The sequence below is a fragment of the Hesperophylax consimilis genome, chromosome 20 (assembly GCF_061612785.1).
Source record: "Hesperophylax consimilis isolate HC1 chromosome 20, BYU_Hcon_1.0, whole genome shotgun sequence".
Classification (NCBI taxonomy): Eukaryota; Metazoa; Arthropoda; class Insecta; order Trichoptera; family Limnephilidae; genus Hesperophylax; species Hesperophylax consimilis.
In genome coordinates this window covers 18,715,143-18,729,552 of record NC_142855.1, presented here as the reverse complement: position 1 = coordinate 18,729,552, position 14,410 = coordinate 18,715,143, and the positions used below count along the sequence as shown (strand labels likewise).

The following is a 14,410-nucleotide window of genomic DNA, read 5'->3' as shown; positions in this document are numbered from 1 at the left end:
GAAAACTTCTAACTTCATCAGTAATAAGTTGTCTATGATCAAACAATGAAAAGTTCTTTGCAATACAATGACATTTCAAAATGCAAACAACATAATTATTATAGGTTATGTATGAGGATACATGAACATAACATTAATATTAAAGGTCAATAGTAGACATTATGATGTGAATGTAAGTATGGAAATGCTAAGTGCACACACATTGATTCAACTCTAATATTATCAACTAGTATTAATGAAAACCCAACTTGACATGACAGAAAAAAGGATACTGCACCGAAAACGAAATATTTTAAACGTTGAGCGCCAAATGTAACGTATGCAATTTTAGGTAGGTACATTCCAATGTTTAAAAGGAAACGGTAGAGCTGAGATCTCATCTCAAGATTGTGGGAATAATTTCCTGTCAAGTAAGTTAAGTGATCATAAATAAAAGAGTGAGTTCTTAATGGAAAATATATTGAAACATCAAAGCAACTACAAAGGAGTACAGATGATAAACATGTAATCATAGAAATAAATATAGGCACATACCCGATGGACTCTTGAATTAAACTAAACTAACTTAACGTGAAACGAAAGAACGACAACGAATGGCGAACGAAGACTTGCTCTCGGCAGCGGGGAACGGACCCGGGACGGAGGCCAGGACATCCTTCTCTTAGTGGAAGCAGGAGGACGCATCTCCTTCAATGGACGCCTGCAGGGGCATCAGGCCTGCAGCACGTGGTAGTCGACCAGACTTGTCTTACAGACTTCGGGAACAGCAATCCGTTCCTTCGCGACGCGGGAAAACTCAGCCATCAACTACTAGCCATAGCTAGGACCGATCCATTTACGGTTTCAGTTCCGAAACACGAGTATACAAATATGACCAACGGCCAACACTGGATGAAAAGCGGGATTCCATAATCCCCACTAGAAATAATAATCAACACGAACTATTCGTGAAAGGATAAACACCCCGCGCCTTTTTTTAAAAGAAATAATAACTCCTATTCACATGATTAACTCAGATTGAAGCCCCTTTGAAGGAGAGTGACTGGCTCCACCGGTCAGCAGCCTTGGCTGACCGGGGAGGAAGTGACCATGAACAAAACTGTACTTCCTTCCTTCAAAATATTGCCAGAGTTCGAGAAAAAACACCATAGACAAAATAAACCCAATTAAGCAATTAAGCAAGAACTTCTCTTGTCACAAATATTTATGTGACAATACTTACAAGCTATAAGCAAGCTGTTCATATTATTTCCTCTATTTATAACCATATTTTAAGATCATTCGCACGATCCGCATTTTTCTTTTAATTTTAACTTACCATTGAATAATGTTATTATTTTTATTTTCATTTTTATCTCTATTTCTATGTTTACTTTTATTTTTATTCTTATTCTTATTTTTATTCCCCATTTCGTTTATACCTAGTTATCTTATAAATTTTGCTAAAATAGTCTGTTCTGTTTTCAATATTAATTTTTGTATATTTACAATAAGGAATGTATATACTACCCAATATAGAAGATACACTCCTACACTCTCCTTACCCATCTTTATCTCGCTATCCCCCCTCCTCCTGTACTTTATGCTCACTTTTGTACATTATTCTATCAATTTAATATCGTACATGTCATTCATAATACACTACTCTTCAGTTATACTCATATATTATAACCAAATTGTACCCAACTATTACTCAACTAAATTAAAATGTTAAATATTATATACCAAAACTGTAGAGGACTACGTACTAAAACTGAGATTTTTCACAATAATATTCTTTTGAATGACGATTGCTTCATTTTCGGTATATCTGAGTCTTGGCTTATTGATTCTATTTTAGATCCGGAACTGGCACCAACTGAATTTTACAGTATTTTTAGACGGGACAGGACAAATAACATTACAATTAATAGCATTAATACCCAATCAGATTCTCGTCGAGGCGGTGGAGTCATGATCATAACTCATAACAATCTTAACGCATACCCTCGCGAAGACTTGGTCTGTAATGCTGAATGCATTTGGGTAACTATTCCCCCGTCTAACTATACTTCAAAACGTACCATTCATGTTTCTTGTCTATACTTACCACAGGGACATGGATATGAAAATGCTCTCAGTTCATTCCTTTGTTTGCTTGCTAACGTCAAAGATCAAAACCCAGATGATATTATTTTCGTAATTGGCGACTTTAATATGCCCACCATAACATGGAAACCACAAGATAATAATTCACACTTAACACCTGAAAATTTAAATTCAATTACTTCCTTACTTACTGACACAATCCATTACTCTGAACTGAACCAATACAATTCCATCAAAAATGCCAATAAACGTATACTAGATTTAGTTATCTGTAATGAGGAATGCCTTGTATCTCAAGCATACAACCCTCTTGTCAAAGAGGATTTACACCATCCATCGCTCAAAATCATACTACAATTAGACACACTTCCAACTATCAATGCTCCACCAAAAGAAATTTGTCGGTATGATAAAGCTGATTATGATTTAATAAACCAACACCTGTCTAAAACAGACTGGTCTTTTACTCACGATAATGCTGACGTTGACGAAGCAATTTATACTTTTTATGACATTTTAAATAACACCATTAACCAGTTTGTCCCCAAACGTTTCATCAAAAAGAAAAAATTTCCCAACTGGTACTCACCTCCCCTAATCAAAATCATAAATGAGAAACAAAGACTACACAAAAAATGGAAATCAAATAATAATCCAGTTGATTACATAGAGTTCTCTATCAAACGAATACAACAAAAACACTTACAGAAACATTGTTACACCCAATATATAAATTCAGTTGAGTCTAGTATTCCAACTAACAATAAAAGTCTCTGGAATTACGCTAAGAACAAAAATAGGACAAATGGCATACCACAAATCATGAACCTAAAAGACGAGTCAGGCACCGGTGCTCATCAAGTGTGCCAACTGTTCTGTAAACACTTCCAATCTACTTACGTAAGCGATGAGGGCACGGATGATCCCAGTAATATAGATAATTCTACCTGCGTTAATAATAATAACCCGATCGGGGACGTACAAATAAGCAACTCATTGGTCAATAAATACTTGAATGAATTGGATGTTACAAAGGGTGCGGGTAGTGATGGTATCTCGCCATTTTTTATCTCAAAATGTGCCAAAAATCTTGCATTTCCTTTAACTAACTTATTTAACATGTCTTTAAAAAAAGGAATATTTCCTACAAAATTCAAAGAAGCCATTATAATCCCCATCCATAAAACTGGTTCAAAAAGTAACATTGCAAACTATCGCCCAATCTCAATACTCACAGTATTTAGTAAACTCTTTGAGCGTATTGTGTACGATCAAATTTATATAACTATTGTCCGCAGCATACAAAATCAACAACATGGTTTTTTACAAAAAAGGTCAGTAATAACAAACTTAGTCAACTTTACTGAATACTTAACAAGCAATATGGATAATGGACACCAAGTAGATGTTATCTACACAGATTACTCGAAAGCTTTCGATAAAGTTAACCACTCTATCCTCATTAAAAAATTACACCAATTAGGAATCCATGGCGACTTACTTAGATGGCTAACTTCATATCTGCAGAAAAGACTACAGTGCGTATCAGTTGAGGGAACTAAGTCTAGTTTCTTAACTGTGCCCTCTGGCGTACCGCAGGGTTCCCATCTGGGACCATTACTGTTTAATGTATATATATTTGATATTTATAAATGTTTTTTACATGCTAACTACCTTGCATATGCAGATGACAAAAAAATATACTTAGTAATCAAATCTATCAATGACTGCATAAAACTTCAAGAAGACCTAAATCGTCTTTTTGCATACTGTAAATTAAACAAATTAATCATAAACATTTCTAAGTGCAACAAATTATCTTTTACGCGCAACAAAAATAAAATTTATTTTAATTATAACTTTCATGATACACATATCAATGAAATAGAATCAATCCGTGACCTTGGGGTAGTACTGGATGTAAAACTAAATTTTATCAAACACATTAACGAAGTAATCAACAAAGCCAATAAAATTTTGGGATTTATAATTCGTATATCTAAACCTTTTCGCAATATTAAAACCATGTATATCCTTTACACCACGTATATCCGCCCCCACTTAGAATACTGCACACTAATTTGGGCACCGTTCTACCAATGCCATATTGACAGAATCGAAAGTGTGCAAAACAAATTTTTTAAACACATAAATTATAAATTTAATTTACTCTTTGCAAATAACACCGAATCCTTAAAATTTCACAACTTTACTCCACTTCAAACACGTAGATTAATATCTGATCAAATATTTTTATACAAAATTCTGAATAACGGCCTGGACTCTCCTGAACTCGTAAATTATTTAAGAATTCACATACCTACAAGGCCAACCAGACAAAACCATTATTTGCCCGCGTGCAGAACCAACCTTAGAAAAAATTCTCCAATCCCCCGTATATGCGCGCAATATAACACGCAATTTAATAATATCGATATTCTTAATAATACTCTTGTGAAATACCGAAACGAAGTCAAGCGCACGACCACAAATATTAATTAAATTAATGTACAGTTATAGAAAAGGTACAACATGAGCGTCTCCTGTCCCCATCCCATCTTCCTCTGCCTCTTGCCCTTTCCTATTCCTTCTTCCTTCTAATATATTTAAATGATTTTTATTTTTTTATTTTTTATTTTTTTTGTTAATTTCATTTTCAGTTAATGGTTATAACCAATTACAATCTTGTATTATATCACATTAACCAACATTAGCATAAGAAACTATTTTGGCTTACCTCATATGTAACCTCTTGTATAACTAATCCTGTAAAAAAATGCTGTTTGTTTCTTACAATAAATAAATAAATAAATAAATAAATAAATAATATCTGTCCACTTATAGCTCATGTGATGTAATGCCAGTCCACTTATAGTTCATGTGACATAATATCTGTCCACTTATGGTTCATCTTTCCGCTTATTCTTCAAGGGACAAAGTATCTGACTATTCAGAATTGGTCACTAAACCATTTAAAGAAAATGTCTGTTTTCAGAGTTCATGCATACATTGAGATTGTGAATAAATAAGATGTTAATACTTAGTAGTAAAACAGTGTTTCCTCTCTTCATCAGGCACCTGTCAGACCACCTCTCGGAGTTAGTGGAGACAACCCTGGCAGACCTGGAACAGTCCAAGTGCATCAGCGTTGAGGATGAGATGGACTGTCAGGCCCTTAACCTCGGCATGATCGCGTCCTATTATTACATCAACTACACAACCATCGGTAAGACAACCTCTGGCAGCGTAGTGTTTGATCTGGCAACACTGTTCACTTCCCATTTGTGGCAGGAGTCAGGCCGACATCTGAGTCACTTTGTGGTCCGTAGCAGCGATTGTTTAAATCGCATCGGAAATATTCCTGCGTGGATGAAATTATACGCGGACATGTGCTCTAGCGCCTGTTCAATTCGAATGGTGGTCTTACAGCAGGGTGATACTGATAGTAACTTCCACTCTGGAACGTGCCGCAAGTATACTACATATGTACTTTGAAACATAAAAAATAAGAATAAAATTACATTTGATAAAAGCTATGCAACAAGTCATACAAACACAAGAATCAAAAACAGAAAATTACAGCTATTTGTAGGTTTACATGATGTGTTTAGGAGTATTGTTGAAATAAATGTTTTAAATGATCCACAAAACTTGCCAAGTTGGTATTGAATATGTCAACATCACCCAAGTAATGATTTCCCATGGTGTGAAGTCGTTGTATCGGAGAGTGGGCAATGTAGTTACGCTTATGTGTGCTGCTTTAGAATATTGTATTTTGTCGTGTTGTTACTGTGGGTGTATGTATGTTTATAAGTTGCAGGAGTTCACAACAGTCGAATTTAGAGTTAAGTATTTTTAATAAGAACGTTAAATCGTTTATTTTACGTCTATCTTCTAATGTATGTATTTTTAGAGTATTTAACCTCTCAGACAAAGACTTTTATCTACTATTAGTCCAGTCAGTGGGGGATAAAAAAGGGCTCCACCTTGCAAAAGGTTAGGTAGTAGCGATTTTCACATATGTTGTTAAGATTGGGACTCTAAAGAAAAAAAAAAGTTTTCGACCTTGGGGGGGTCGAGCTCGATCCGCCATCTTGGATTGAAGGTGCCAAAATTTGGTTTTTTCAAAATAATTATGAAGTGGTTGATTTAACAAACAAATTTCTCGAGACAAACTTAAAAACAACTAAATTACCTACATTTTTTTTTACAATGTTTTTTTTTGTAAGTCTAATAGGTAACGAGTTACAGCGGTTGAAAGAAGAAAATTTTGACAAAAAATTGTAAAACTCCAGTTTTCTTGATAAATTTTGTACTAACATATTACACAATATCATTTTAACGTATTTCTACGTTACAATATACTTATATAGCATCATCCGTGTTGCTCGATGACGTTGATTTGTTATAGTGGGATCCTAGTCTACAGCTGACTTGGCAACACTGATTGAGTCCTGGTTACAGGACGTTGCCTGGATGCTCATGTCTGCAGATGTTCTTTTCGATGAAACAATGCCAGTTCAAGTTTCACAAGAACGATTTTTAGCCAATGAAAATAACAAAGTTCAATGCTTACAAAGCAATATTGTACAGGATGATTTTACAGTTAAGCAGGCTGAAGAAGATGATGATGAGTTGATTGTCAGTACTGCGATTTCCTTGTGTTCATCATATGACGCTGTTTTCATTATTGGCGAAGACGTTGATCTCCTAGTTCTGCTGACAGCATATGTACCACCCAAAATTAGTATATATCTTCGCAAACCTGGGAGAGGCAAAACTTTTGAAAGACTGTATTCCGCGAATAGTGTGAAATACAATGAGGCGGCTGAGAATATTCTGTTTCTTCATGCCTTTAGCGGCTGCGATACAACATCGTCCTTCTTCAACCAAGGAAAAACAAAATTTTGTTCGCTTGTGCAAAACGACACAAGACTCAATGCCATGATAGGAATCTTCAAACAACATGATGCAACACCAGAAGACATAGCAGTTGCAGGAACACGCTTTCTTGTTGCTTTGTACGGGGGTGACATGGATAAGGAAACCTTGGAAGAAGTCCGCTACAAACGTTTAGCAAAGTCGACAACAAAAAGCAAATTCAATCTTGCCTCTTTACCACCAACGAACGACGCTGCACGGTACCATGCATTTAGAACGTACCATCAAGTCCAAAAATGGTATGGAATCCAAAAAAATCCAGAAAACTGGGGCTGGAAACGTGACACCAACGGGCTTGTTCCAGTAAGAATGACAAAGAAACCAGCACCCGAGACTTTATTAAAATTTATTTCATGCAATTGTAAAAAAGGATGCGGCGTTGCATGTAGCTGCAGGAAAGCTGGATTGAAGTGTTCTATTGTATGTGGGTGCTGTAATGGTCAAACATGCCGAAATTCGCCAGAGGTTCACATCGATGTCGAGGACGAAGAAGAAGAGATTTTGTCAATGGAAGCCCAGAATCTCAGTATCACAGGCAATGAGTTAGATGATGACATTGATGACGAAGACTGTTATTAAGTAACATAATTTATAGTAACATAATTCATAGTAATAATAATCTGTGAAGTAGACCTACTGGGGATACCACAATAAAAAAAAATCGACATGTTCTCTACCTTATGGTGGTGTGGAAATGAGTTAGCAAAATTATTATAATTATGTAATGAATAACCCGAAAAATTTACAATGTTGGGAATTTCATCATTTTTTAGAAAAATATTCACATTTCCGCCACTGTAACTCGTTATCTATTAGACTTACAAAAAAAAACTTTGTACAAAAAATGTAGGTAATTTAGTTGTCTTTAAGTTTTCCTTCAACAATTTGGTTGTAAAAACGACCACTTCACAATTATTTTGAAAAAAACAAATTTTGGCACCTTCAATCCAAGATTGTGGGTCGAGCTCGACCCTCCCAAGGTCGAAAACTTTTTTTTTTCCTTAGAGTCCCAATCTTAACAACATATATCAAAATCGCTACTACCTAACCTTTTGCAAGGTAAAACTCCCCACTGACTGGACTATATGTGTTCCTTTGAGAACTGTCAAAATGTGATAATTTTTGTGTTATTTACGAGTTTTGCTAAAAGCTTCATAACTCACGTTTTGGGAAACGTAGCCTGATTCTAAAAAATGTTTTGGAAAGATTATGAAATCCACTATCGCATTGTGTTGTTATACGTAAATATTTGCGTTTCTAAATATACATTTTATGAAAACGTCAAAAATATGTAAAAATCGCTTACAATTATTTCAAAGCCTTGAAAAATGTACTTTTTTCTGAGTATCATAAAGAAATAACACTTTATATATTGAAGAAATATAATTAAAAACTATTAGTCACCTCAAAATATTAACCGTCCAAACTAAAATATTTTTAATAAATTATTTAGAAACGCAATAAATTATGAACGAACAAGATGACAGATCCAATCGGCTTAGATAATGCAACTCTACATTCCATAGATATTCTTGAATACAGACGCGTAGCGTTATTCATTATCGATACTCTGTTTTTTAAATCATGGCAATCCGTATACTAGTGATGGAAATAAATCGATTTTTGTAAAATCTCGCGCGTTTACGTGAAAAGACGTTCTAATGTCTTGACCGCTATTATCATATTTACGTCTTTTGACGTTCTAATGTTCTGAGTGGTTAAGTCTTTGACAGGGATATTTAATTTAAAATTTATTTAATTACATTTATTCATGATAATTGATTCTGCAGATTTTCTGCTCTGACTTTCAACAGGTTAATTATTGGAGATCCACCAATCATCTTATTGGAAATTTGCTAAAAGATATTGAATGACATTGCATGCTGAAAATAGTTTTATTGAAATTATTTTTAATATTCTTTTTTTATGAAAGCTTTAAGCTTTTCTAATTTATGTAACTCTATTTTGTAGAATTGTTCAGCCTCTCGCTGACGTCCAAGACTAAGATCCGAGGACTTCTGGAGATCATCTCGTCGGCTGCGGAGTATGATGATATCTGCGTCAGACACCGGGAGGACCAGCTCCTCAAAAGCCTGTCCAACAGGTAAATAATATACACAAAAAAAATTATTTTTATTCCAGTCCTTTGTCGACTTAACCCTTAGAATGTCATTCTTCCGCGAATTATGCTGCTTTTTTGCCGAGGGTAAAATGCCAATTGCCCGCCGTCCTCCGGCCAACACTATTTTCGTAATAACTTACTTGATTTTAGCAAAAAGATGTATTTGTAAATTATACCGTATTTTCCGATAATGTATTAACCCATTGGCCTCAAACGACGCCGTCCCGGCGGGTCTGGTGTCGTCGGCTTAAAAACGAAAAAGGGATACATTATTGACATCTGTGTTTAAAATTTTAAATGCCAATCGCTTTGTAGATAATTAAGCATTCATTTCGTAGTAATTGGCAGGACTCCGTTGGTACAGTTTTTTCCTGATATTTACGATTGAAATTTTGTTATATTTCAGCGTCATTGAATTTTTTTAAAAATAGCGTGTGGTTCGGGAATTGACAAGCTTGTTCGTAAAATGCGTGGTGGGCGGCTAACATCAGCCCAAATTGAAATAAAATACATTATGGTCATAAGTATGATTAATGTAAAACTTTTCTTAATCCAATTATAAAAAAAAGAAAAAAAAAAGGTTTTTATAAAAAAAAATATTTTTATATCCTCGTTTAATCATATTATTATTATTTTTTTAAAAACTGCATATATTTTTTGCATACCTTAATTCAATGAACGAGTAAATTTAAAAAAATTGTTTCGTTTGCATGTTTACTTTAAAAGTTATGTAAGATTTAGTACACCACTGCAGATTTAAAACTTCGGTACAAAACAATTCGGAGGCCAATGGGTTAATATATTTATAAAAACTTTATGTATATATCCTTTTTATTATGGATAAAATAAATATTGTATATATTCTTTATATATAAAACCAACCAGTTTCGGTTCACCCTGAACCAGGGTTATATGAAATTTAAAAAATACATTATTTTCTTGCCAGATGAATAAAATATATTTTAGAATGCTAGCTCATATTTTAAGGTTAAAATACCTTCAAAGGTACTATGGTGAGCTACTAACAAATCCACGGTGGATTAGCCGGCATTAGACGGGTACAAATGTCAGAAATGACTTGGGTTCTTGAATTGCAGATTGCCCCACAAGCCGACAGCAACAGGTGGCGGTGCCCCCAAATACAACGATCCCCACGTCAAGGCCAACCTGCTGCTCCAAGCGCACCTCTCCAGGATTCAGCTCTCGGCTGAACTGCAGCAGGACACAGAGATCGTGCTCTCCAAGGTAGGCTTTAACGGGTCCACTGCCGACTCTTACCATTTGGCTGTGAATATTTCGAGTAACTCCGCACCTGTCAATTGGCGTTATGCAATTTTTAAGTAATTGAGTTGTTTTAAATTTTTTAATAAGTCCTTTCTTCTCTTCATATAAGAATCAAATGGAACTTTAAATAGGTTTATTTTAATAGCATGCATGACATGTTGTGGGAGTTTGTTCCATGCTTCCACTACTCTATGTTAGTAGAATGGATGACATGTTGTGGAAGTTAGTTCCATGCTTCCACTACTCTATGTTAGTAGAATGGTTGACATGTTGTGGAAGTTAGTTCCATGCTTCCACTACTCTATTTTAGTAGAATGGATGACATGTTGTGGAAGTTAGTTCCATGCTTCCACTACTCTATTTTAGTAGAATGGATGACATCTGTCACCAATTCTTGGATAAACCTCAAAGTACATCAGTTCAGTTTTTTCTCAATCAGGGAAGAATTTTATTTTTAATTTATTTTAACTCTCAAATGTCTAAAAATTTAATATTATGTGTTATATTTGCAGGCGATCCGCTTGATCCAGGCGTGCGTAGACGTGGTCTCCAGCAACGGTTGGCTGTCTCCGGCCGTGGCCGCCATGGAGCTGGCGCAGATGGTCACGCAGGCCATGTGGGCCAAAGAGTCATACCTGCGACAGCTGCCCCACTTTACTCAAGAACTGGTCACACGCTGCACGGAGAAGGTCAGTGTCAATCAAGTTCTTCCGAGATATATTCTATTCACTTCAGTGCCATCCACTTCAGTGCTATTCACTTCAGTGCCGTCCATTTCAGTGCTGTCAACTTCAGTGCTATCCACTTCAGTGCCGTCCATTTCAGTGCTGTCAACTTCAGTGCTATCCACTTCAGTGCCGTCCATTTCAGTGCTGTCAACTTCAGTGCTATCAACTTCAATGCCATCCACTTCAGTGCCGTCCATTTCAATGCTGTCAACTTCAGTGCTATCCATTTCAGTGCTGTCAACTTCAGTGCTATCCACTTCAGTGCTGCAACCCTCGAAGAGTCTTTATGATCTCCAGCTTTTTGTCCTTTTGCTCCCCTCCAGTTCATTATGCCTAAAGTTGCGGTGTTTTCCCCTGTACTATCCAGCCACCAAGTGTTGGCCTCCCAACACTCCGTAGTCCTTTATGTTTATTAGAGAGAAGCCTCTTTTGGTGGTCAGCTTTCTTCCATTACTGCCAAGTGTCCTGTCCAGCGGAATCTATTATTGTCGTTGACAGTTCTGCAAATGGTTTGCATACCATTTTCTTGTATACACTATTACGCTTTATTGACCATGTTATTTTGATGTTAAAACAACTTGATGTTGACTGTACGTTAACCACGTGTTTAATATAATTTTTTTTGTCTAGGGTATCGAGACCGTGTTCGACATCATGGAGCTCGAAGACGAAGCCCGCGGGAAACTTCTACAGCTATCAGAGCCACAGACGGCCGACGTGGCGCGCTTCTGCAACCGCTACCCCAACATCGAACTGTCGTATGAGGTGCAGGACGCCGACCAGGTCAGGGCTGGAGCTCCCGTTAACGTCAATGTGACGCTCGAGCGGGAGGATGAACTGGCCGGCCCGGTGATTGCACCATACTTTCCGCAGGTACGCATATTTAATTTGTAATAATTGGATATTTGATTCAGTGACATTTTCATGTAAAACCTTTATGTTACCTAAAGGGCGCTTATGGTTAACAACACTCAAAACCATACGCTTGGAGCCAGTGGAACTTTGACACTCCCAATAATTGGGGAATGCTGTCTAAAAGAAGTGAGGGAGGGATAGGTATGAGGTTTTACCAAGCATAGTTAAAGCCATATAAAGTAGTAAACAAATTAATTTTGAATGAATTATGCATGACAGCTGTTTCATAATGTTTGATAATGCCTTCAGAAAGCGAAACAGCTGTCACGCGTTATAACTTGTGTATAAGTAAATGTGTTTTATTTATAAATTTAATAAAAATATTATTGAATATGTAAAAGAATAACAATATTTAAAAGAAAATGTATGCTGCTAATTTAAATTTATCAACATGTTTGTAGCATTGATGAAATGATGTGGAAGTTTGTTCCATGCATCCACTACTCTGTATGGAAGTTTATTCCAAGCATTCACTACTCTGTATGGAAGTTAGTTCCATGCATCCAATACTCTGTATGGAAGTTTGTTCCATGCATCCACTACTCTGTATGGAAGTTTATTCCAAGCATTCACTACTCTGTATGGAAGTTAGTTCCATGCATCCATTACTCTGCATGGAAGTTTGTTCCATGCATCCACTACTCTGTATTGAAGTTTGTTCCATGCATCCATTACTCTGTATTGAAGTTTGTTCCATGCATCCACTACTCTGTATTGAAGTTTGTTCCATGCATCCACTACTCTGTATTGAAGTTTGTTCCATGCATCCACTACTCTGTATTGAAGTTTGTTCCATGCATCCATTACTCTGTATTGAAGTTTGTTCCATGCATCCACTACTCTGTATTGAAGTTTGTTCCATGCATCCACTACTCTGTATTGAAGTTTGTTCCATGCATCCATTACTCTGTATTGAAGTTTGTTCCATGCATCCATTACTCTGTATGGAAGTTTTTTAATGTCCACAGAGATTGTACATTTGTGTTGGTGGTGAAGATTTTCTGATGCCAGGGCAACTAGTCTATCTTGTCTTCGTCTGTTTGGTCGTCGAACTGTTGCCACTGCTCTCTGACCATTTGTGTTGTTTGCAGAAACGCGAGGAGGGGTGGTGGGTGGTGATCGGCGATCCCAAGACCAACTCGCTGGTGAGCATCAAGCGCGTGGCGCTCGCGCAGAAGGCGCGCGTCCGACTGGAGTTTGTGGCAGGCGCGCCGGGTTCTCACGCCTACACGCTTTACTTCATGAGCGACGCCTATCTGGGCTGCGACCAGGAGTACCGCTTCAGCGTCAGCGTGCAGGACCACATGGAGCAGGATGACAGCGGATCAGATTAGGCCTCCAATTTCAAATAAACAAGGAACAAAAAGAACGGATGAATTCAAAAAATGATTTTTTTTTCAATTCTTTGTACCAATGATAAATATTTGATTAATTTTATGTTAAAAATAAATAATTTTAAGTGATTTGTTTTGTTTCATTTTTATTCTGAAATTAACATTGATAATAAATTAGTTGGCGCTGTTGAAACTGAATGGAGTGAGGAGGAAAGATTGATGGGTAAGAGGAAGGTTGCGAATTATCTGTCTACTGCTTATTTCTTTTGCTATGCAATTTTTCAATTTATTTTTCTTTGTTTTTAACATTAACTCCCCACAGGAGGTTTTGAAGAAGATACTATCCCTCGAGGCCTGTCATCTTTGTGATGCTGTGTGGAGGGTATTTTTGAGGGAAAGGGAGGAGTGAACCATGTAGGATGGTTGAAAAGAGCCACAGCCGAGCTGTTGAACTCGAGAGCGAGTCGTAGAAGTGACGCGTTCTCTTGTGACAAATTTCAACTGTGTGGCTTGTTTCCCGACAGTGTACCGATGCTGAAGGGATCAAAGACGGTAGTTCCATTAAAATATCGGTAGAACAAGGACTTGAGTTGAGACCATCGTAAGATGTATGTCTGTAGAACGAATGGCAGATGACAGGGCACTGGAGTGAGAGTGCGGGTGAGCGAAAGCAGTGTCAAGAGTCGGACCGAGGAACAGGTGGAGAGACTGGTGCAAGAGGATTGAAGCAACACTCGAAGTATGGAGGACTGGTAGCGAAAGGCGACTTATCCATTTTATTTCTGACATTTACAGCCGTTCTCTGGTCTCGGTGGGATTGGGAAATTCCAAGGAGCCAGTTGCTCGCAGTTCTTAGGTCTTATCTTCCCAATACTATCGAGGATCTCCCGGTCCCTTTCTGTCAACGGAGGAATTCCGTGCATGTAGTTGAAAAATTCCGGAACACTCATAACCTCACGAATTTCTTCCGGCAGCTTATGAACAAAATCTGGTTGATT

General features: G+C 36.9%; 1 protein-coding gene across 1 annotated transcript in view; it reads left to right on the top strand.

Moving 5' to 3' along the window:
- Positions 1-13,490, top strand: part of Brr2 (U5 small nuclear ribonucleoprotein l(3)72Ab) — a 90,345-nt gene extending 76,855 nt beyond the window's left edge. Inside the window, exons 30-35 of the mRNA XM_089644046.1 lie at positions 5,163-5,314; positions 9,001-9,133; positions 10,249-10,396; positions 10,948-11,124; positions 11,794-12,036; positions 13,170-13,490. Of these exons, the coding sequence (XP_089500172.1) occupies positions 5,163-5,314; positions 9,001-9,133; positions 10,249-10,396; positions 10,948-11,124; positions 11,794-12,036; positions 13,170-13,412 (1,096 nt within the window). The 3' untranslated portion in view covers positions 13,413-13,490. The remainder of the gene's footprint in view (positions 1-5,162; positions 5,315-9,000; positions 9,134-10,248; positions 10,397-10,947; positions 11,125-11,793; positions 12,037-13,169) is intronic.
- The last annotated feature ends 920 nt before the right edge of the window (positions 13,491-14,410 follow it).